At 50.2% G+C, this 24,327-nt stretch overlaps 1 protein-coding gene across 1 annotated transcript; it reads left to right on the top strand.

The window, feature by feature from the left end:
• Positions 1 to 9,392: 9,392 nt before the first annotated feature.
• Positions 9,393 to 20,589, top strand: LOC119975057 (UDP-glucuronosyltransferase 2A2-like). Its single transcript, XM_038814549.1, has 2 exons — positions 9,393 to 9,442; positions 18,601 to 20,589. Exon 2 carries the CDS (start codon positions 18,626 to 18,628, stop codon positions 20,237 to 20,239), a length of 1,614 nt encoding a protein of 537 aa, XP_038670477.1. The 5' UTR covers positions 9,393 to 9,442; positions 18,601 to 18,625; the 3' UTR covers positions 20,240 to 20,589.
• Positions 20,590 to 24,327: the final 3,738 nt, after the last annotated feature.

Consider the following 24,327-nt stretch of genomic DNA (forward strand, 5'->3'; position numbering starts at 1 on the left):
TTCCATCACTTTTGTCTCTGTGCTTGTTTCTTTGGGCAGGATTCCTCCCCACGTTGAATGGATCCTTTCACTTTCTTCCATTCTCTCTCTACCTGGTACCCTCCCTCTGGCCTCCTACCTGCTCTTAACTTCTCATTGAAAACTGTCGACAGACCCTCAGCCATTTCAATTTCTCTGCTCCACTTACCCATTCCAATTTGTCTCCTTTAGAATGTGCTGCTTTCCATTCTCTCAAGTCCAACCCTGACTTGGTTATCAAACCTGCTGACATGGGTGGTTCTGATGTCTAGCATACTGACCGTTACTTTAAGAGGCTGAGCGACAACTCTCAGACACTTCCTCCTGCCTCCCCCTTGACCTCCAACCTTACCAGCGAACATCAAGCAATTATTTCCAGGACTGACACTGACCTCATTGCCTCTGGAGATCTTCCTTCCCCAGCTTCCAACCTCATAGCACCCCCAACCCCACACAGCCTGCCTCTACAGTGGTTAGTACTGTTGCTTCACAGCGCCAGGGTCACAGGTTCGATTCCCGGCTTGGGTCACTATCTGTGCGGAGTCTGCACGTTCTCCCAGTGTCTGCATGGGTTTCCTCCGGGTGCTCCGGTTCCCTCCCACAAGTCCCAAAGATGTGCTGTTAGGTGAATTGGACATTCTGAATTCTCCCTCTGTGTACCCGAACAGGCGCCGGAGTGTGGCGACTTGGGGATTTTCACATTGGAAAAGTAACTTCATTGCAGTGTTAATGTAAGCCTACTTGTGACAGTAATAAAGATTATTATTATTATTATACGTCCTTCCTAAAATGCACAAAACGGAATGCCCAGGTAGATCCATTATATCAGCCTGTTCCTGCCCCACTGAACTCTTATCTTGACTCTATCCTACCTCCCCTTGTCCATGGTTCCTTTCCATCTACATTTGTAATTCTTCCAATGCCCGAGTCACATCAACAATTTCCAGTTTCCCGACCCGAACCGCTTCCTCTTCGCAATGGACATTCAATCCCTCTACACCTTCATCCCCCACCAGGAGTTTCTGAGGGCTCTGTGCTTCATCCTCGAGCAGAGACCCAAACAATCCCTGTACACCACCACACCCCTCCACCTGGCTGAACTTGTTCTGTCGTTAAACAATTTCTCTTTTAACTTGATTCACTTCCTGCAAGTAAAAAGCGTGGCTGTGGGCAACCGCATGGGCCCCAGCTATGCCAGTCTTTTTGTTGGCTTGTGGAAAATTCCTTGTTCCAGTCCTACTCAGGTCCTCTCTCACAACTCCTCTTCTATTACATCGATGACTATATTAATACCACTTCATGCTGTCGTTTGGAGCTGGAAAAATAAGTTGATTTTGCTTCTAATTTCCACCCATCTCTCACCTTCATATGGTGCACCATCGACACTTCCCTTCCCTTCCTTGACCTCTCTGTCTCCATTTCTGATGATAGACTGACTACCAATATTCATTACAAACCCACCGACTCCCACAGGTATCTCGACTCCAGCTCCTCACATCCCACTCCCTGTAAGGACTCCATTCCATTCTCCCAGTTTCTCCACCTCTGCCTCATCTGTTCGAAGATGCCGCCTTCAAAAACAATGCTTCGGACATGTCTGCCTTTTTCCTCAACTGAGGATCCCCCCCCCCCCCCCCCCCCCCCCCCCCCCCCCCCCCCACCCCCACCCCCCACCCCACCCCACACTCTGTTTGGCAGGGCACTCAACTGTGTCCAACCCATCCCCCGCACCTCTGCCCTCACCCCTCCCCTTCCCTCCCAGAAACCTTGTTCTCACTTTTCACCCCACCAGCCTTCACATTCAAAGGTTCATAGAACATAGAACATAGAACAGTACAGCACAGAACAGGCCCTTCGGCCCTCGATGTTGTGCCGAGCAATGATCACCCTACTTAAACCCACGTAAGCCGTATACCCGTAACCCAACAATCCCCCCATTAACCTTACAGTATGGGCAATTTAGCATGGCCAATCCACCTAACCCGCACATCTTTGGACTGTGGGAGGAAACCGGAGCACCCGGAGGAAACCCACGCACACACGGGGAGGACGTGCAGACTCCACACAGACAGTGACCCAGCCGGGAATCGAACCTGGGACCCTGGAGCTGTGAAGCATTGATGCTAACCACCATGCTACCGTGAGGCCCCAAATGGTCATCATCCACCATTTCCTCCAACTCCAGCATGATGCCCCCACTAAGCATATATTTTCCTCACACAACCGACCCCGACCCCGACCCCCCCCCCCCCCCCCCCCCCCCCCCCCCCCCCCCCCCCCCCCCCCACACCCCAGGTCTACATTCTGCAGGAACCACTCCCTCTGTGACACCGTGGTCCACTGCTCCAGCATTTCGAACCCTTCATCCCCTTTCCACGACACCTTCCCCTTCCATGAATATTGCAGAAGGTTCAATGTCTGGCTCTTTACCTCCTCCCTACAGGTGGAGCATCATTTCACTTGCATCTCCTCCAATTCAATCTACCGTATTTGTTGCTCCTAATGCAGCCTCCTCCATTTGGGGAGATGAAAGCTGACTGGGTAACCGCTTTGTGGAACACCTTTGCTCCGGTCACAAGCATTACCCCCACCTTCCATAACATTCCAGCTCAGCATCTTGCTCGCCTGCACATATGTCCATCCCAGGTCTGCTGCAATGTTCCAGTGAAGTTCAATGTAAAGTGGAAGAATAAAACCTCATCTTCTGATTAGGGGAAACGGGCAGGTAGAGAGGGAGAACGGGACGGTATAGAGGGCCGTCCAGCTAGCCCTACGGTCCAGGAACCTCCCAGCCGCTCGCTCGCAGGAGGTCCTCCCTGACGCGCTCCATTCCATTCGGTCACTACTGTGCACCGCAACTAACAGTACACCCCATGAACGTGTTTTTGCCTTCCCTAGGAAGTCTACATCCGGGGTGTCGCTCCCGACTTGGCTCATGACTCCGGGCCCAGTTCTTCTCTGTAGGCATGTCCGGCACCACAAGGCGGAACCCCTGGTGGACAAAGTAGCCCTACTCCATGCCAATCCTCAATATGCCTACGTGGAGTTCCCCGACGGCCGCCAGGACACAGTCTCGCTCCGGGACCTGGCTCCCTCAGATTCCGATCCCATGCCCACGCCCCCTTTCCCCCCCGCACCACCCTCCTTTTCCCCGGCGCCCCCGTATTCTTCCCCACCAGGTCCATCCCTCGTCCCCCTGCCCACACTGGAGGACACGGAAGATTTCGGCTCGCTCTCGGAGTCATCCCGCCAGCAGCCAGCACCACGCCGGCAGCACTTGCACCATCGTTGCCATCACCGCCTGGGCCGACGTCGCCACCACAGCTACGCCGATCACAGCGGAACGTTCGACCGCCGATTCAGCTCAACCTGTAACCTGATAACCGGATGGACTCTTGGTTTTCTTTGTTTGAACCCTTTTGTAAATATATCATCCTTTGTATTATAGTTACACGTCACCCCCCCGGACTCATTTTTTTTACAGTGGGTGAATGTGGTGATATAACCACTGTAGATATGTGTACTTGCAGTAGGGGGGTGTATAGCTGTACCTGTAATACAGGTTCCTCCGGCAAGCCCCTGCTGGCTAGCTCCGCCCACAGGGAGCTTGTGTATAAATATGCATGTGAGTCACTGTGATCCTATTCTACAGCTGCCGCTGGAGGAATAGCATCACACAGCAATAAAGCCTCGATTGTACATGTCTCGAGTCTTTGTGTGCAATTGTTAGCGCCACACTACAGTAAATTTTATTTTGGTCTGTTAAAACCATGAAATCCTGTTCCTTTATTCCCACAGTGAGAACCGGGGACCCCAAACATTGTCTACTTTCAACAAAATGTTGCTGGTCCCAAAATGGATTGCAACTATAGAAACATTTCATTTCAACAGTGACATTATGTTAATATTGGGCAGGATTCTCCCATCTGAAGGCAGAGTGTTGACGCCGTTGGAAAAATTGAAGAGTTTAACAACGGCATCATCGGGCCGCTATGTGTAGCGATTCTCTGCCCTACGGGAGGCCAGCGCGGCACTGGAGTGACCCACGGCGCTTCAGCTGCCGATACCAACGTCAAATGGGCGCCACGGGTCTACGCATTCGCGCTGTGACCGGTGCGAATGCGCACATGCGTGGTAGCCTCCTTATCCGCGCCGGCCCTGACGCAACATGGCGTAGGGCTACAGGGGCCGGTGCAGAGCAAATCGGTAGACCCCGATCGCAGGTCATGCTTCGGTGGAGGCCCCCCCCAGGGTGGGATCCCCTTCCCCCTCCCCAACCAGGCCGCCCCAGACAGGATGGATGCCGAGGTCCTGCCGGGTAAGACCAGATGTGAATGGCGCCGTGCCGACCGCGTGGCACCAATGGTGCTGATTCTCCACTCAGCAGAGAATCGGTGGACCGGCGTCAGGGCGGCGTCACGCGATTCGCACCCGGCCCCCGCGATTCCCCGGCTCCGGGTTGAGAGAACCCCGCCCATTGTCTTCAATGCTGAAGCACAATAAGCCGGGTTCTCTGTTCAGCGATGTTGGAATTGTGAAACGTAAGTGGGCGTCCGACAGAATTCCTTGTTTCGGTGCGTCAGCAATGACGTAACAGGCAAGACCCACTATTCTCCGGGCCTCCGCGACGCGGGGGTGACGGGGATGACCAGGGGATGGGCCGTGGGGTCGGGGTGACCCCCGGCACCGTGGCGATGTCCAGGCACGGCTTGCTACTGGCACAGCTGCGCACACCACTGATCGCCCACCGTGGCCCATTGTTGTACACGGTGACACCGGCCGTATGGGTTCACCCACCCCCGGCCACTCCCTCCACCCCGCTTCCACACCCATTCACAGTTCTGCACTTCTGCACTGTAAACTCTATGGTAAACTGTTTGTACATTTTTCCCCTTTTAATCCCCCCTTTCCCGCCCTCCCCTTCCCCAAACCAAACAGCTCCTCAAATACAGCAATGAACGGCCTTCTTTATACCTCAAAGCCCACCTCTGACACCTTTAAGGAATATTGATTTTCTCCAAGCTGAGAAATTCGTACAGCTCCCGAGCTATGCCATGACCCCTGGTGGTGTAGCCGAGCTCCAACTTAAAAGTATCCATCGCCAGGCATTCAGAGAGGCTAAGGCCACTACATCAGATTCCTTCCCCTTCAGCAGCTCCTGTACCTCCGACACCGCAAAGATCAACACCACAGGGTCCGGTGTTCACTTCAACCCCTACAATCCACGATAGGGTCCCAACATCACCTCCCAAAAGTTCTCCAACACCTCACATCCCAGAACATATGAGCATGATTCGCCAGCCCCCTCCCACACTTCTAACACCCGCCTGCTATCCCCCCATAAAAAGAACACTTATCCGAGCCCAAGTCATGTGGACCCTGTGCACCGCCTAAAATTGTGTCACTCATTCTCAGGAGGAGGTTGATTTCACTCGCCACATTACCACTCACCAAAGTCCCCATCCTATTTCCCTCCCCAACTCATCCCATTTCCACTTGACCCTTTTCACTAATGCTTTGCCCTGCTCTCTCTACCACCCATATATATCCCCAATCCTGCCACTTACACCTCATCTGGGAGCAGCATTTTCTCAGAAGCGTATACTCCGGTACCCGAGGGAATGAAGGCAGCTCCTTACGCAATAGGTCCTGTACCTGCCAGTACCTATACTCACTCCCCCTTGTAACTCAAACCTCTTCCGCAACTCCTCTAGCCCAGCGAACTTCCCGTCTGATAATATGTCCCTAATGCACTGCAGCTCCGGCTCTCCAATCCATCCATCCATCCTCCCCTGGTGTTATCCCACGCAATGGCGTCAACACCAACATGTGACTCAGTTTGAAGTGCCTCTTTAGCTGTTTCCAGATTTTTATGGATGACTCCAACACCGGTACCCTCGTATACTTCCTCAGAGCGAGTGGCAACGGGGCAGTCAGCAGAGCCCTCAGGCTCATATCCTTAAACGACTTCTCCTCTCACCTGGCCCAGTCCGCCCCCTCCCCCTATCGTCTCACCTTCTCCATATCTGCTTCCCAATAATAATGCAACAGGTTCGGAGGTGCCAACCCCCCTTCCCACCTCTGCCTTTGCAACAAAGCCCTCTTCACCCTCAGCACCTTTCCTGTCCACACAAATTCCGAGATTATTGCATCCATCTTCTGGAGAGAGGGCTTGAGGAATAAAATAAGAAGGGACGGAAACACTAACAGGAATCTTGGCAGCACGTTCATCGTCATCTCCTGCACCCTCCCCGTCAATGTCAGGTGCAGCATATCTCACCTTTTAAAGTTCCCCTTGATCTCCTCCACCAACCCCGTCACCCCATCAACACTCTGAATTGGGCCCAACCAAGATGGCCCCCCCCATGTCACCACTCTCTCCATGCCCAGCCTCTCTCCCCTCCCCACAATGGCTAACCACCGCAATCCACCCTCACTTTATTCCGTTCACTAGCATTCCTTGCTAGCGTGGCCACTCGCACCCGAAGATACCCCGAAAACCGACCATCCCCCCCACCCCCTCCCCCCCACCCACGCCACATCCGACCTACACACTCCAAGCCTTATCTCCGGCTCTTCCCCCCCATATCCCGCATCCAAACTACATCATCGCCTCATCCGGCGTCCCAAAGTAATATTCCCGGCCCTCGGAAGTTACCCAAAGTCTGGCCGGATACAGCATCCCAAACTGAATCTGGCACCGATACAACACTGATGTGGCCTTGTTGAACACCGCCCGTCTCCTCACCAGCTCCGTTCCAATGCCCTGACAGATCCGTATTCGGTCTTCTTCCCATTCACAATCCCACCGTGCCCTGGCCCACCTCAAAGTCTTTTCTTCATCCTGGAACTTGTGCATACGCACAATCACCGCTCGTGGCGTCTGCCTCAGGGAGCCAAGGGCCCGATCCGTCTCCGGGGCCTTGTCCAGCACTTCCTCTTCCACCAACCTGGTCCGTATCCTCGCGACATAGCCCGTTGTATTCCCTCCGGAAGACCCACAATCTTCAGATTTTGCCGCCTGGACCTATTTTCCTGGTCCTGCACCTTTGCTCGGGTCTTCCACATGAGGATTGCCACCTCTGCCACCAACGACACAATCCGGTCACTCTGATCAGACACCACCTTCTCAACCTCCTGGATCGTCCCCCCCCACCCCCGCACCTCCACCCGTTCCAAGGTCCCTCAAAGAGATGCCACAGCTCCCTCAATCACCTTTGACTAGTCACTCTGCATTTCTTTTCGCTGTTGCTGAAATTCGTCCTTAATGAAGCTGCTCCATTTGCAGCTTTCCAGACGACGACGATCCTTCCCCCCTCCGCCATATTTATAATTGGTGCAGCGCCACGGGTCTCCTCCTTCATTAGTTAACTCTATCTGAAAGATCTCACCCCCATTACAATACATGGCTTAGGTAACTAACCCACATCCACCATGCAGATAGTCACATTAATTGTAACTTTTAATCTACCTCTCCGAGACTCACAGGCAAGAGAGGGGAAAGTATTCAATAAAGAGTGCAATACAAACAAGGAATGAGAAAACATGCAAGTACAGACATGGACAGATAAATAAACATTTTTTTTGTTGATTTGGCTAAATGAGATCAATTAGTTCAGCATAACTTATTTGCAGTAAACTAATTTCCCTACTGTGTAGATTTCAAAACAAAACCTCGCACTTCTTCCATTACAGAGAAGGAAGCAGAGTTATTTATTTCAAATGGCTTACCATCAACATAAACTATAGCTCATTGGAAAATTCACTCTTACAAATATGTAGCCAACTTTCCACAGCAATTTAATATGCTCAGCCAAAGCAACTATCCCACAACCATACCATGTTCCAATGAGCAATCTTGGTCATTCTTACCCTAATTTTACCTAACACCTCTCACATTAATGTTAGGGGGAAATGTTACTTAAAGACAGTAGCATTGTGGATAGCACAATTGCTTAACAGCTCCAGTGTCTCAGGTTCGATTCCGGCTTGGGTCACTGTCTGTGTGGAGTCTGCACATCCTCCCCGTGTGTGCGTGGGTTTCCTCCGGGTGCTCCGGTTTCCTCCCACAGTCCAAAGACATGCAGGTTAGGTGGATTGGCCATGATAAATTGCCCTTAGTGACCAAAATTGCCCTTAGTGGTGGGTGGGGTTACTGGGTTATGGGGATAGGGTGGAGGTGTTGACCTTGGGTAGGGTGCTCTTTCCAAGAGCCGGTGCAGACTCGACGGGCCGAATGGCCTCCTTCTGCACTGTAAATTCTATGAATTGTCAAATTTGCACTAACCTTTTTTATTGAAGTACCCAATTCTTTTTTCAATTAAGGGCAATTTAGTGTGGCCAATCTACCTACCCTGCACATCTTTTGGGTTGTGGGGGTGAGACCCACGCAACACGGGGAGAATGTGCAATCTCCACACAGACAGTGACCCGGGGCTGCGATCAAAGCCAGATCCTCGAAGCAGTGAGACAGCAGTGCACCACCGTGCCGCCCCAATTTGGATTAATTTCATTTACAGGAAGGGGTCATCAACAGTGCTATCACGTGGCCCTTGCTTAGCAATAATCTGCTCACTCACACTCATTTAGATTCCGCCAGGGTCATTCAACTTTGCACTGATGCGCTGGGCTCCACAATCATTAAGGATGGAGTTTGCATGGAGCCTCCTCTTCCAGTGAATCACAGAATCCCTACAGTGCAGAAAGAGGCCATTCAGCCCATCGAGTCTGCGCCGACCCTTCCAATGAGCACTCCACCCATGTCCACTCCCCCATCCACCCCACCCTATTCCCGCAACCCCATAACCTAAACTGTACATCCTTGGACACTAAATAGCAATTTATCACGGCTTATTCACCTAACCCCGCACATTTTTGGACTGTGTAAGGAAACCAGAGGATCTGGAGGAAATCCACCCAGAGGGGAGAATGTACAAACTCCACACAGGCCGGAATTGAGCCTGGGTCCCTGGTGCTGTGAGGCAACAGTGCAATGTGCCACCGTCAATTGTTTAATTGCCATTCCCGACTGGATGTGGCAGGACTTCAGAGCTTAGATCTGATCCGTTGATTGTGGAATTGTTCAGCTCTGTCTATTAATTGCCGATTATGCTGTTTGACACGCAAGTCGTCCAGTGTTCGCTCCATGAAATTGGAGCCATTCAGGAAGTAAAAATCTACAGAATAATTCTAAAGGTACTGATGACTCAGAGGAAAAACCCATTTGAATTATATGTTGGCCTGGCAACAGCAAGATAATTGTAAAAGATAAATAGTCAATCACATGTAGATTAATTTCACTCAAGCGGTAATCCATTTAGACTTTGGACTGATTAGTTGTATTAAAGTATAGTCTGAACTTGAGCTGAAATCTCAGCTGCCGGGATTACAGGAGCCAGTACAGGACTTCATTTGTTCTTCATCAGTAAGTGAAAGATTATAATTTCTTGACGAAACAGTAAATTACAAGTTAAAACTAATCTTTCAGTTGCGGTCCGATACACAGCAGTGCGTTGAGTTTCTGTGCCACAGCATTGCAGATGTAAAGTTCCCTTGATTCAGGAACTGCTCTTTTGAATTAGAAAAACTGCAAGTGCCTCTCCATATTTAAGAGAAGCTTGAGAGAGAAACCAGAGAATTATGGACTAGTTAGTTTGCCACTTTATGCTCAATGGGATTGCTGCAAACCAACTTGAAAATGTTTACCGTTGTTGTTATTCATTTACGGGATCTGGGTGTCGCTGGCGAGGCCAGCATTTATTGCCCATCCCTAGTTGTCCTTCAGAAGGTGGGGTGGTGAGCTACCTTCTTGAACTGCTGCCGTCCCTGAGATGTAGGTACACCGAGAGTGCTGTAAGGGAGGGAGCTGTAGGTCTTTGACCCAGCGACAGTGAAGGAATGACGATATATTTCCAAGTCAGGATGGTGAGTGGCTTGAAGGGAAACATCCAAGTCGTTTGGCGCGATTCTCCCAAAGGGAGACAAAGTGCCGACGCCGGAGTGAAAAACGGAGTATTTCACTCCAGCGTCGGAAGCCGCTCCTCGCCCCCGATTCTCCCACCCCCAGGGGGCTAGGAGCGGCGGCGCGTCAATCACGCACGCCGGGCCTTGACGCTTGCGTCAAAGTGGCGCAGCCTGAATGATGCGGCCAGCGGCGCCTAAATGACGTCACCCGCGCATGCGCGGTTGCCGTCTTCCCCTCCGCCGCCCCGCAAGACATGGAGGATTAATCTTGCGGGTCGGCGGAGGGAAAAGAGTGCGTCTTTCAGAAACGCCAGCCCGACGATCGGTGGGCAACGATCGCAGGCCAGACCCCTCCTGAGTACCCCCCTGGTGCTCGATCCTCCCTCCGCCCCCCCACAGGCCCACACGCAGCGGTTGTGCGCTGTTCACGCCGGCAGTGACCAGGTGTGGTTGGCGCCGGCGTGAACCGGTCGGATTAGGCAGGCCGCTCGGCCCATTCGGGCCAGAGAATCGCCGCTCGACCAGAGCAGCGATTCTCCGAGCGGCCTGTCGCAAAACGCGACACGCCGTTTCGGGGGGGGTGGGAGAATCACGTGGGGACGCCAGGGCAGCGTGGCGTGAATCGCCCGGCACTCCCGCGATACTCCCACCCGGCGTGGGGGTCGGAGAATCTCGCCCGTGGTGTTCTCTTGTGCTCTTGTCCTTCCAGATGGTAGAGGTCGTGAGTTTGGAAGGTGCTGCCAAAGTGAGCTCCTGTGGTACATCTTGTAGTTGATACCTGATTAGAATGAACTGGCATGGATTTCTGAGTGAATGTTTTCAAAAGCTGACTAAAGTAGTGAGAGAGGAACGTCTATGTATGATACTTATATTGACTTCCAGAATGCCCTTGAACTTTGGAACTCATGGGATTGATGGAAAATGACTGGCTTGATTCTGAAATTGGCTGAGGGTCAGAAGACACAGAGTAGGGATACAAAAACAGAAAATACTGGACCATCTCAGCAGGTCTGACAGCATCTGTGGAGAGAGAAGGGAGCTAACGTCTCGAGTCTAGATGACTCTTTGTCAAAGCTCAGAGTAGTGATAATGGTCAGCTACTCTAAGTGGCTGGATGTGCTAAATGCAGGCCACAGGGATCTGTACAGGGGCCTCAATTGTTAACTGGAATTCTGATAAAAACTCAGTCTTAGATGGCAAGTCACCTATCCAAGTATGGACTGACCTGATTAATACTACACTATGTTTCACCGACGCCAGTGTCTATGTAATTACATTGTGTACCTTGTGTTGCCCTATTACATCGTTTCTTTTCATGTACCAAATGATCTGTTTGAGCTACTCACAGAAAAATACTTTTCACTGTACCTCGGTACATGTGACAATAAACAAATCCAATCCAATTCAATGATACAATGACAGTGGAAGTGTACATGGGAGCAGGCAATTATAAAGAAATATTAATACATGACATGATTAGCAAATCTGTGACAAAGATATACTCAGTATTGGCAAGTGTGAGGTTATCCACTTCAGAGTTAAAAAGGATCGAACAGCGTACTTTTTAAACGGTGAAAAGCATGAAACAGCGGAGGTTCAATCAGACGAGCGGGTCATGGAAGGGTTCAGAAAACAATCAGAAAGGCCCATGGAATTTAGCATTTAATTCGAGCGAACTGGAATACAAAGGAGCTGAGGTTACACAACAGCAGCGACAAAGTCAAAGCTAGTTAGAATAAACCCGGAGTACTGTGTTTATTTCTGGGCATTAGGAATAACCTACCAGCGTTGGAAAGCTGGGCGGAGTTGATTTACCAGACCGAGATCTAGACTTCCAGGTTTACAGTATGAGCAGGGGTTTCAAAACAAGGGTGGCATCCCAGGAAATTAAGCGGTTCAAGGGTGATTTGATCGAAGTTTTCAAGATATTGCTGGGAACTGATAGAGTAGCTAGCTGGTTTGGGGAGATTTCGGACTATAATGTTGGAACCAAGGGAAATGCACGTAAAGTGTGGAAAACATTTGGAACAATGTTCCATCGATGGGTCAATTGCTGACTTTAAACCTGAGATTGATAGTCTTTTGTGAATAAAATGCGTTAAGGGGTACGGGAAAATAGTGATTATATGAAGCTCAGTCACAAGTCAGTCATATTAATGAACTGTGGAACAGGCACAAAGGGCTACAGGTCCTCCTCCTATTCCTATTACTGTTCAAAAAGAGTACTTGGGGAAATCAGAAATCAATTGAAACAACCAACAGAATGTCTGAATTATTTAGAGAATTTTCTAATGGATGGAGAAATCAATGACAAACAAGAGGGTTGATTTTTCACTCGTGGTAGGAAGCCAGTGGGGTGTTTGCAGCACTCGAGTGCGAGAGTGGTCCAGCAAGATATAATTGCCAGAACACATTTGAATGTGGCTGCACTGGAGTTTGGCCAATTGTGGAAGATGATTCTTGGGTAGGGTGTGTGGATCACGTTGGGTCACGTTGACATCAAAAAAGAGGAAGTATTAGGTGTTTTAAAAGACATTAAGGTAGATAAGTCCTTGGATTTGGAGTTTGTTTATTGTCACATGTACCAACGTATGTGATGGGGCTGGTTTAGCATAGGGCTAAATTGCTGGCTTTTAAAGCAGACCAAGGCAGGCCAGCAGCACGGTTCAATTCCTGTACCGGCCTCCCCGAACAGGTGCCGGAATGTGGCACTAGGGGCTTTTCACAGTAACTTCATTTTAAGCCTACTTGTGACAATAAATGAAAATGAAATGAAAATCGTTTATTGTCACAAGTAGCGATAAGCGATACAATACAATAAGCGATTTTCATTCATTTCAAGGGACAGTATTTTTCTGTGAGCAGCTCAACAGATCATTAAGTACATGAAAAGAAAAGAAAAGAAAATACATAATAGGGCTACACAAGGTACACAATGTAACTACATAACACCGACATCGGGTGAAGCACACAGGGGTGTTGTGTTAATCAGATCAGTCTGTAAGAGGGTCGTTTAGGAGTCTTGCAACAGCAGGGAAGAAGCTGTTTTTGAGTCTGTTTGTGCGTATTCTCAGATTTTTGTATCTCCTGCCCGATGGGAGAAGTTGGAAGAGTGAGTAGGCCGGGTGGGAGGGGCCTTTGATTATGCTGCCAGCTTTCCCCAGGCAGCGGGAGGTGTAGATGGAGTCAATGGATGGGAAACAGGTTTGTGTGATGGACTGGGCTGTGCTCATGACTCTCTGAAGTTTCTTGTGGTCTTGGGCCGAGCAGTTGCCATGCCAGGCTGTGATGCAGCCCGATAGGATGCTTTCTATGGTGCATCTGTAAAAGTTGGTAAAAGTTAATGTGGACATGCCGACTATCCTTAGTTTCCTGGGCAAGTATAGGTGCTGCTGCGCTTTCTTGGGGGTAGCTTCAAAGTGGGTGGACCAGGACAGATATTTGGAGATGTGCACCCCAACGAATCTGAAGGTGCTAACCATCTCCAACTCGGCCCCGTTGATGGAACCAGCCTGCCCGCAGGATTGGTAGGCCCTGATCACGGGCCAGGCCACCGTGGGGGGCCCCCGGGGTCGGATCCCCCCGTGCCTCCCCCCAGGACCGCGCCTACACACGTACCTGCCAGGTCCCACCGCGCGTGAGGTGAGTAATTGTCACATTTTGAGGCGGGACTGGGCAAAACTGGATGGCCACTCGTCCATCGGGACCCGGAGAATCGCCGGGGGGGGGGTGATGGTGGTGGTGGTGGTGGTGCTGTCAACGGCCCCCGACCGGCGTGGTGGGAATCCCGCCGGCTCCCGAAAAAAGGCGCTGGAGAATAGGGCAGCTGGCATCGAGGCAGCGGGCCGGGATTCGGGCCTTCCCCTGGGGATTCTCCAACCCGGTGCAGTGTCGGAGAATCCCGGCCAATATTTACTTTATTTAAAAAATATTTTTATTTACATATATACATTGAACACAACCAAAAAGAGAACAAACATGAAATCTCATAACAAATAAATAACACCCGGTTTTTACCCCCTCTATCCCTCCCTTCCTCCCCCCCCCCCCCCCCCCCCCCCACCTCCCCCCACCCCACCACTGACCCTCTGAAAGAAAACTTGATTTTTTTTCCAGCCTAAGGGTGCAAATTTATGATTCCCACAAATCGGTGGCCAGACCAAGTCACCCTCCAACCTCACTGTCCCCACACCCTCAGACCCGCTACCACCCCCGGGCTCGTGGAGTACCTGGCCAGCGAGAACGACAGAGGCGCAGCCAACAGTGTCCCTAAACTTGTGCCCTTACATGGGGCTGCCTCCATCCGCTCCTCCCCCACTACTTCCTAATCATAGCTATATTAGCTGCCCAGTAATTCCCTCATATTTAGCAAGGCCAGCCTGCTCTCGGCCACCCCCCACCCCCACACCCTCGTTCCAACAGCACCTTTTTTACCGAAGGGATTTCCCTGCCCACCCAAACCCCCCAGATCAAAGTGTTAATTTTCCTGAAAAAAGCCTTTAGAATAAAGATCGGATGGTTCTGGAAAGCAAATAAGAATCTCGGGAGTACTACCATTTTCACGGTCGTCACCCGCCCCGCCAGCAGCAGGACGTCCCATCTAAAATCCTACTCCACCTACCACACCAAATTATATTTGTGCAGTTATTCCCACCCCCGCGCCACCTGCATGCCCAAGTACCTAAAGTTCGTCCCCACCACTTTAAACGGCAGCTCTCCCGACCTCCTCTCCTGCCCCCTTGCCTGGATCTGAAAAACCTCACTCTACCCCAAGTTTACATCTTGAGAAACAGCCAAATTCCTCTAAAATGCTCACGATCCCCCCCATACCTCCCAGTAAGTCCGATATGTAAAGCAGTAGATCGACCGCATATAGCAAAACCCTGTGACCCCCCTCCCCGCACTATCCCTTTCCAGCTCCTTGACGCTCTAAGCGCCATTGCGAATGGCTCTATTGCCAAGGCAAAAGGCCATGGGGAGACTGGGCATCCCTGTCTTGTCCCACGATGCAATTCGAAATACCCCAAACTCGCCCGATTCATTCTTACACTCGCTACCGACGCCCTCAACAACAACTTCCCCAGACCAGCCTCCCCGAACAGGGGCCGGAATGTGGCGACTAGGGGCTTTTCATTTGAAGCCAACTTGTGAAAATAAGCAATTTTCATTTCATTTCATTTCAACCGGAACAAAACCCTTACACAAACCTGAACCTTCCCACAGATATTCCCATTCTACCCTATCGAAGGGTTTCTCTGCGCCCGCCACCTCCACATTGTGTCCCTCCGAGGGCATCATTATCACATTCAATAAGCATCTAACATTCGACGACAAATGCCACCCCTATACACACCCCGTCTGGTCATCCCCCATCACTCCCGACGCAGTCCTCAATCAGTGAGACCAAGATCTTTGCCAAAAGCTTGGCTCCACGTTTAGCAGCGATATCGGGCGGTTTGACCCACACTGCTCCGGGTCCTTATTCATCTTCAAAATTAAAGACAGTGAAGCATGTGATAACGTATTAAATATTATTAAATTCCTCAAAAACCCCATTCACCCCCATCGGGTCCAAAACCACCCTTCCCTTTTCATCCTTCACCTTTCTTTTTAAAAATAAATTTAGAGTACCCAATTCTTTTTTTCCAATTAAGGGCCAATTTAACGTGGCCAATTCACCTACCCTGCGCATCTTTAGGTTGTGAGGGTGAAACCCACGCAAACACGGGGAGAATGTGCAAACTCCACACGGACAGTGACCCAGAGCTGGGATCGAACCTGGGACCTCGACGCTGTGAGGCAGCAATGCTAACCACTGCTCCACTGTGCTGCCCTTATCCTTCACCTTCCTGATCTCCCTCGCTGCCTCCTGCTTACTGAGTTCATGAGCCAGTATCCTACTCGCCTTCTCCCCATATTCATACACTGCCCCCTGGCCTTCTGTAACTGCCCCATTGCCTTCCCCGTGGACACCAACCCTAACTCCATCTGGAGCCTTGCTGCTCCTTAAACAATCCTTCATCCGAGTCCTCCGAGGACCTCCTATCCACCCGCAGGATTTCATCCACCAGCCTAGCATCTCTGCCTGCTCCAGCCTATCACTATGCACCCGGATCAATATAAGCTCCCCCCTGACCACTGCCTTAAACGCCTCCCATAACGTGGCGGCCAAAACCGCACCCCATGTCATTCAGCTCTACATACCCCAAATGGCGGCCCTCACCCACTTACACACCTCATCTGCAAGCAACCCTCCGTCTAATCTCCGAGTGCGCCACCCCCGCAGCAGAGTCTTATCCATCACAAAGTACTCGATCCCCAAGTACACCTTCTGCACATGGGAGAAATACAAAAATTCCTTCGCCCTCTGCCTTCCAAACCTCCACGGGTCCAACCCCTCCGTACACTCCATGAACGTCTTCAGCTCCTTTGCCACCGCCGACACCCGCCCCAACTGCGGACTCGAGTGGTCCAATCTTGGCTTGATAACCGTATTAAAGTCCCCCCCCCCCTCCCCCTGAGTCTGCTACTATATTCTTCACTTCAAATGCAACCCGCTTATTTATCAGCACCGCCACTGCCCCCATCTTTATTTCCAATCCTGAGTGAAAGACTTGTCCTACTCACCCTTTCCTTAGTCTAGTCTGGTCCCTGATCTTCAAATGTATTTGCCGTAAAAATGCCACATCCGCCTTGAAGCTCCTCAGTTGCACAAACACACGTGACCACTGTCCCATTCAGCCCTCTCACATTCCATGTGACCAGCCTGGTCGGGTGGGGGGGGCACCTCCCCTGCCAATCAACCATAACCCTTCTAGGGCTAGCCCCTGGCCTGCGACCCTCCAGGCCCGCCCTCGGATGTCCACCATCACCAACTCCCTCCTTAATTCACATCAACAGCCCCAGCCCCGTCAGGAGTTCCCCTCCATGGTCCTCCAGCATCCCACCAAAGAACACCACAAAAAAGATAAACGGCCCCTAAGAGGAGAGAGGTTCTCCCCTAACCATCACCCAAAAGGAAAACAAAGCAATACAACAAACAAGGCAGAGAGAACCAACATCGCCTCACGTTTCCTCCAAAGTTCAATGTCCTCCCTCTCCTGTCTCTCAAATACTCCATTGACTCCTCCGGTGTTCCAAAATAATACTCGCGGCCATTGTTGGTCACCCAGAGGTGGACCAGCTACAGCATCCCAAACTTCACCCCCTGCTTCAAGAGGGCAGCCTTGACACGGTTGAATCCAGCTCTCCTCTTAGCCAGTTCCGCGCCCAGGTGCTGATATACCTGGAGCTCGTAACCCTCCCAGATGGATTTCTTCATCTGCCTGGCCCACTGCAAGATCTTCTCTTTACCAAAGAACCGGTGTAGCCTCACCACCATTACCCGCTACTGCCTCATCAGCGCCCTATGCGCCTGATTGACCTCCAGGGGCCAGTCGAATACCTCTTCCCACATTAGCTGCTCCAACGTTTTGACCACATGAGAGCCGGCATCCGCTCCCTCGATGCACTCAGGCATCCCCACTATTCTCAGATTTTGCCTCCTGGAGCGGTTCAACAAATCCTCCACTTTCACCTTGAGCCGCTTGGTCTGGGTCTCCCTGAACATCCCAATTTTGGCGGCCACAGAGGCAAGTGTAGTCAGCACGATCGCACAGGTGGGCAGCATGATAGCTCATTGGGTGGCACAGTAACACAGTGGTTAGCACTGTTGCTTCACAGCTCCAAGGTCCCAGTTTCGATTTCCTGGCTTGGGTCACTGCCTGTGTGGAGTCTGCACGTTCTCCTCGTGTGTGCGTGGGTTTCCTCCGGGTGCTCCAGTTTCCTCCTACAGTCCAAAGATGTGCAGGTTAAGTGGATTGGCCGTGCTAAATTGCCCTTAGTGTCCGAAGGGGTTGGGTGGGGTTACTGGTTTACGGGGATGGGGTGGAGGTGTGGCCTTAAGTGCGGAGCTCTTTCCAAGGTCCGGTGCAGACTCGATGAGCCTGCACTGCACTGTAAATTCTATGTCTAAGCTGCTCCTCGTGCTCCCCCACCGCCTCCTCCACCTTCTGGATCTCCTGGCTCTGGGTCTTCAGCCTCAGTTCCACACAGTCGATCCCCGCCTTCAGTGGATCGACCACCTTCGCCAGGCCCTCCGGAGCCTCCCTCCTCTGCCGACTGAACGTTTTGTTCAGAAAGTCCAACTGCTGATAGGGCCGATGCCTTGCTTTCCGCCATATTTTACAGTGTCGCACAAAGCGTTTCTTGTTCTTGCAGCTCCTTTCTTCTAAACCCATTTCTGGTCCACAAATCCATCCACCCACCTCAGAAGTGGAGTATAACTTCCCTCCACCACCACTACACCTTTTTCCTCCTGGCACCCGGGGAAAAGGACCGAAAAAAACACCTCGAGCGGGAGGTGTCAAATGTGCGACCACTTTCACCACGGCCGCCACTGGAACAGAAGATTCAATTTTTACGGAAAACAAATTTTATGACTACTTTATGTTTTACCAGTAAAATTCTAACATCATTTTATAATCCGGAAATCAAAATCAAGAATTGGTTTGGTTTCAAGCATTCAGGACTGGATGCCTTACTATGTATTAATAATATTTCTCTTCTATTCTCCAACAGGGTCTAGACGTTATTTGCTCTCAATATGGAGGATCGTGCATGGAAAAGCTGGTTCCAGGTTGCATACACTCTTGGTATCATCGCCACCCTGTCCTGTCCAATTACACAGGGGGCTAATATATTGGTTGTTCCTGTTGATGGAAGCCACTGGGTCAATATGAGAATTCTAATAGAAGAACTGAAACTTCATGGACACACTGCCACTGTGCTTTATGCCTCACCATCTTGGTACATCAACGAGAAGCCTGATCTATATAAATCCATTGTGGTGAAAATGCCAGGATTCCTTTTGAGAAACAGCAGTGAAGAATTTATGGATGGTTTTGTACAAGAGACGCTAGAATCCTTACAGCATGGTTGGACAACATGGGGGATTATTAAGCTCCAGTACAAAATGACGTCTTTCATGCACGCCTTTCACACTTGGAATCGAGTGTTAAATATTGCAATTTTTGAAAACAAAACTTTGTTAAATCAACTTGAAATTACGCACTTTGACTTAGTACTTACTGATCCTGTTTTTCCTACAGGTGCAATGCTTGCTTATCACTTAGAGCTCCCTTTGGTGAATAATGTTCGATGGCTCAGCAGTGGGGAATCACATCTTTTCCTTGCTCCATCGCCTCTTTCATATGTTCCAATCCCTGGATCGAAATTGACAGATAAAATGAGTTTTTTCCAAAGGACACAAAATGTCCTCCAAAATCTTGTTCAACTATCTTTTTCACAATTTCTAACTAACCCGATGTACAATGAAATCTGCCATCGCTATCTGGGCCCAGACACAGATATTGAGATGATTCTCCTGAGGGCAGATGTGTGGCTGATGAGAGTTGATTTTATATTTGAATTCCCGAGACCCACCATGCCAAACATTGTTTACATGGGAGGATTCCAGTGTAAACCATCCAAACCTCTCGCAGCAGAGTTTGAAGAGTTTGTCCAATCCTCAGGGGATCATGGGATTATTGTGATGTCTCTGGGAACCATTATCAGCTCTTTGCCATTGCAAATTACAATGAAAATAGCAGAGGCCTTTGCTCAAGTACCTCAGAAAGTTATTTGGAGATACCATGGAAAGATCCCTCCTAACATAGGAAATAATACGCTACTGGCAAAATGGATCCCTCAGAATGACCTTCTAGGGCACCCCAAGACACGAGCCTTTGTTGCCCATGGTGGCACCAATGGAATTTATGAAGCCATCTATCATGGGGTGCCAATAGTTGGCATTCCTCTGCTTTTTGATCAATTTGACAATTTACTCAGACTTGAAACCCGAGGTGCAGCAAAAGTGATTAATGTGGCAGCCATGCAGTCAAATGATCTTTTGCAGGCACTTAACGAAGTCATAAACAACACATCCTATCGGGATAACATGCAGAAACTCTCTGCTCTCCACAGGGATCAACCAGAGTCTCCAATGGAGAGAGCCATTTTCTGGATTGAGTATGTTGCTCGGCACAAAGGTGCAGCACATTTACGCTCAGAATCTTACCGACTCCCCTGGTATGTTTACTATTGTGTGGATGTGATGATCCTCCTGTTATCTGTGTTACTAATGGTTACAATTCTGACAGTTTTACTGTTGAAAAAACTTTGTAACATCGCTCGAAAGAAAAAGCAAAAAATTCAGTAAGAGTTATGCTTTCAAATTGGAAAAGGGGCTTCGAGTTGTTTTGATTTAACAACAGGACCTTGAGATCAATTATCTAATGTGTGCAGCTCCCTTTATCGGTGTCATGAAATTTAGCCGTGGCTAATAAAGCATAAAAGGAGGTTGGTCTCTCAACTGTACCTATTGCGTGCGGCTCAGGGAGGGAAATTCTGTCCATGATTGCAAATCTGATTTTCTTACATTATATAAAACTAATCATATTAGTTCAGGTGTGCTAGTCACCAATATTTAAGAATGTAATGCTTCTGAGATTTTCTTGCAGGGAACCCATTTGTCCCACAAATTATCTTTCACTCTATAATGCACAAAGGGCGAGATTCTCCCATATGGGGAGAAATCGTAAGGCTGGCGTCAAATCCGGGCGGGTTTGACGCCAGCCCCCCCTTCCCGACCGGGAACCGATTCTGGTCCCCGGTCGGGGCTAGCAGCCCGACGCCGTAAGCTCCGGCATCACGGGCTTAACGAATTTCGTTAAGCCCGCTTGCCCGAGTTAGCGCCGGCTGACGCGTCATATGACGTCAGCCGCGCATGCGCGGATTGGAAGACTCCAACCCGCGCATGTGCGGATGACGTCATCGCGTATTTGCGCGAAACCCGCGCATGCGCGGGCCGGGATGCCCCTCAGCCGCCCCGCGAATGGATACTGCGGGGCGGCGGAAGGACAAATAGTGCGCGGGCATCGGGCCCGCTGCCGATCGCGGGCCCATGGCACCCTTGGCACGGCCATGGTACTGCCGTGCCAATCGGTGCCATGGTTATAAAATGCGAGTGTTTACGGCCGTTTTTACGAACGGCCAGACCAGGTGTGTTTGCCGTTCGTAAAAACAGCCGTAAAGGGCTGGGAACTCGGCCCATCTATCAGCTGTGAATCGCTGCCGGCCGTAAAAAAACGGCGGCAGCGATTCGTGTCGGGAGTTGGGTGTGGGGAGGGGAGAATAGCGGGAGGGCGTCGGAACAGCGTGGCCGTAAAATTTTACGAGCCACGCTATTCTCCGCACCGTCGGGAGTGCGGAGAATCTCGCCCAAAGTTTTCCACCACAGCTCTCCCTTGCTCATAAACAGATTAATTTCCATTGATCCTCATGCGATTGATTACCTGAGAATCTTCCCGTGTTTATTAATTGCTTTGTGAGAATAAATGTAAATTGAAGTACGCATGCTCTGATTTATTAAACCATTATATTGCTGAACTGCGCTTGTAATCTCGCATTCCAGGAACGAGCTAACAACAGGAAACTGACAAGGGCAGAGGGTCAAATAAGAATTATGAGTACAATAGCAAAATACTGCAAATGCTGGAAATCGTAATTAACAATAGAAAATGCTGGGGCAACTGAGGGAGACTGGCAGCAGCTGAGGAGAGAGAAACAAGTTAGGTTTTCAGGTCAATGCTCTTTCATCAGGTCAATTATCAGTAAGCTAGCGAGGATAACAAGAAAAAGTTAGCTATCAACTGGAGTAAGGTAGAATAAAAGAGTAAGCAACGGGAGCTATGTACCCATGGGAGCCAAAAATAAGCAGGTAAACAAATCAGTTTTGGATTTGATGCAAACTCCTGAGTTTCTTTATGTTAGAAAATTTGTACCAACCTAATCAATTTGGAACAATTCAAGACTATCATGTGAAGAATCATGGGGCTGGATTGTCCGTTAATGGGACTATGTCTCCACGCCGGCGTCAAAACTGTGGACTAATAGACCCCCCATCGGCCGCGCGCGCCGTCCCTGACCACCCGCACAAACATTCCCCGGCCGTGTATATGACCCTTACCCTGCCGTCCGATCGGCCCGCCCCCTACCAGGGCGGCTGTGGAATGACTCCGCAGCCGCCACGCTAGTTTCCCGGAGAATGGCAGAGCGGGGATCCAGCAATGGTCCCAGGTCAGCGCTGCGCGGAGAGTGGGCCGCTTTTCGGGGCCCGCAGAATCGGGGAACAGGCGCCGGTCACGATTCCGTGCGGGAAAATGGATTCTCCGCCTCGGCGCCGGCCGCGATGTCGGGGCTGAAACTTAAGCAAGCAGGGATGCACTGCCAGATTCTCCGTCGGCGGAATCCGCCACTTTGCCCGCAGCACACCAAGCCCGTGGGGTGCAGCAATGGGAAACCCCATTGGCTTGCTGCTGGAATGGGGGATCCTGCTGCCGGCGGGTCAGAGAATCTTGCCCACTGTGTTTGCATTTCCTAAATTAAACAATGATGGACGTAAGGCAGTGATCAACTCCGTAGCTGTGTATTGCAGAAAAGGTTCAATAAGGTGTTCAGACGGTTTCTGTTACTCAGTTACTATGAGACTATTTTTTTCAGCTTATACAGGATGTTCACTCCATTGGAACATATGGACATAGGTCTTAAGAGCAGGAGGTAGGCCATTCGGCCCTTCGGCCATGCTCCGCCATTCAATAAGATCATGGCTGATCTGGTTGTGGTCTCAACTCCACTTGCCTGTCTTCCCCCCCCCCCCCCCCCCCCCCCTCCCCCCTCTCCCCAAATTAACCCTTGGCTCCCTTATCTAACTGAACCTTGAATAAAGTCAGTGACCCAGCCTCCACTGCTCTCTGGGGAAGAGAGTTCCACAGACTAACAACCCTCTGACTGGAAAAAAAAATCCTCTCACCTCTGGCTTAAAAGGGAGACTTATTTTTAAACTGTGTTCCCGAGTTCTAGTCTCTCCCACAAGAGGAAACATCCTCCTGGCATCAAGTTACCTCAGGATCTTGTATGTCTCGATAAGATTTAAAAAGAGCGAGAGCTGAGAGTCAGAGCGGAGATTTAAAAAGAACAGGAACTGAGAGTCAGAGCGGAGGTTTATAAAGAGCGAGAGCTGAGAGTCAGAGCAGGGATTTATAAAGAGCAAGAGCTGAGAGTCAGAGCGGGAGCTGAGAGTCAGAGCGGAGATTTATAAAGAGCGGGAGCTGAGAGTCAGAGCAGAGATTTATAAAGAGCGGGAGCTGAGAGTCAGAGCGGAGATTTATAAAGAGCGGGAGATGTGAGGAACCCTCTGAGCACCGGGCTGAGTTTGAAAAATAATTTGGGAGACATCACAGGAAACTGGTAAGTTCATTGGACGGTAAGTAACTGCCAACTTGCATGACCTTCGAAATAGCATCCAGATTAAAGATAAAAAGATAAATATTTTACAGATTAGAAAGACTAAAACTACCTGGAAATGTAAAAAAAATATAAATTAAATACAGGAGGGTGAGGTGGGTAGAGGGATCTAGGAGATCGGGCTGCAGGAGCGTCAGTCCTTGACCTTGTACAACAGGTTTCAGATTCCAACAGGTATGATGAGCAAACTGACTACAGCACCATGATACAGGGAGCTATTCAAGTGGGGGGGGGGGGGGGGGGGGGAGGGGGGGGGGGGGGGGAGAAAAGAAATGTCGTCATAATTGGGGGTAGTACAGTTAGGGGTTTAGACACTGTTCTCTGTGACCAGGATCGAGAGTCAGAAGGTTGTGTTGCCTGTCTGGAGCTCGGGTTCAGGACATCTCATCTGGGTTGCAGAGGAACTTGAAGTGGGAAGGTAAAGATCCAATGGTCCTGGTCCACACAAGTACCAAAGACATAGGAAGAACAAGAATAGAGGTTCTGCTGAAGGAGTACGAGCTGCTGTGGGCTAAATTAAAAAGCAGTACCAAAAAAGTAATAATCTCTGGATTACTACCCGAGTCATGAGCTAACTAGCACAGGGTTAATAGGTTAAAGAGGTAACTGAGTGGCTCAAAGGTTGGTGCGGGAGAAATGGGTTTGAATTCATGGGATTATGGGTTGGTTTGCTGACTTTGGTTGTTGGTAAGATTTTAGAGTTCATTATTAAGGATGAGTTTGCGGAGTACTTAGAAGTGCATGGTAAAATAGGACTGAGTCAGCACAGTTTCATTAAGGGGAGGTCATGCCTGACAAATCTGTTCGATTTTTTCCAGGAGGTAACGAGGAAGTTAGACGAAGGAGAACCAGTGGGCTTGATCTATTTGGATTTCCAGAAGGCCATTGATAAGGTGCTGTACAGGAGGCTGCTAAATAAGTTAAGAGCCCATGGTGTTAGGG

This window comes from Scyliorhinus canicula, chromosome 12 (assembly GCF_902713615.1).
Source record: "Scyliorhinus canicula chromosome 12, sScyCan1.1, whole genome shotgun sequence".
In the NCBI taxonomy this organism is placed as follows: domain Eukaryota; kingdom Metazoa; phylum Chordata; class Chondrichthyes; order Carcharhiniformes; family Scyliorhinidae; genus Scyliorhinus; species Scyliorhinus canicula.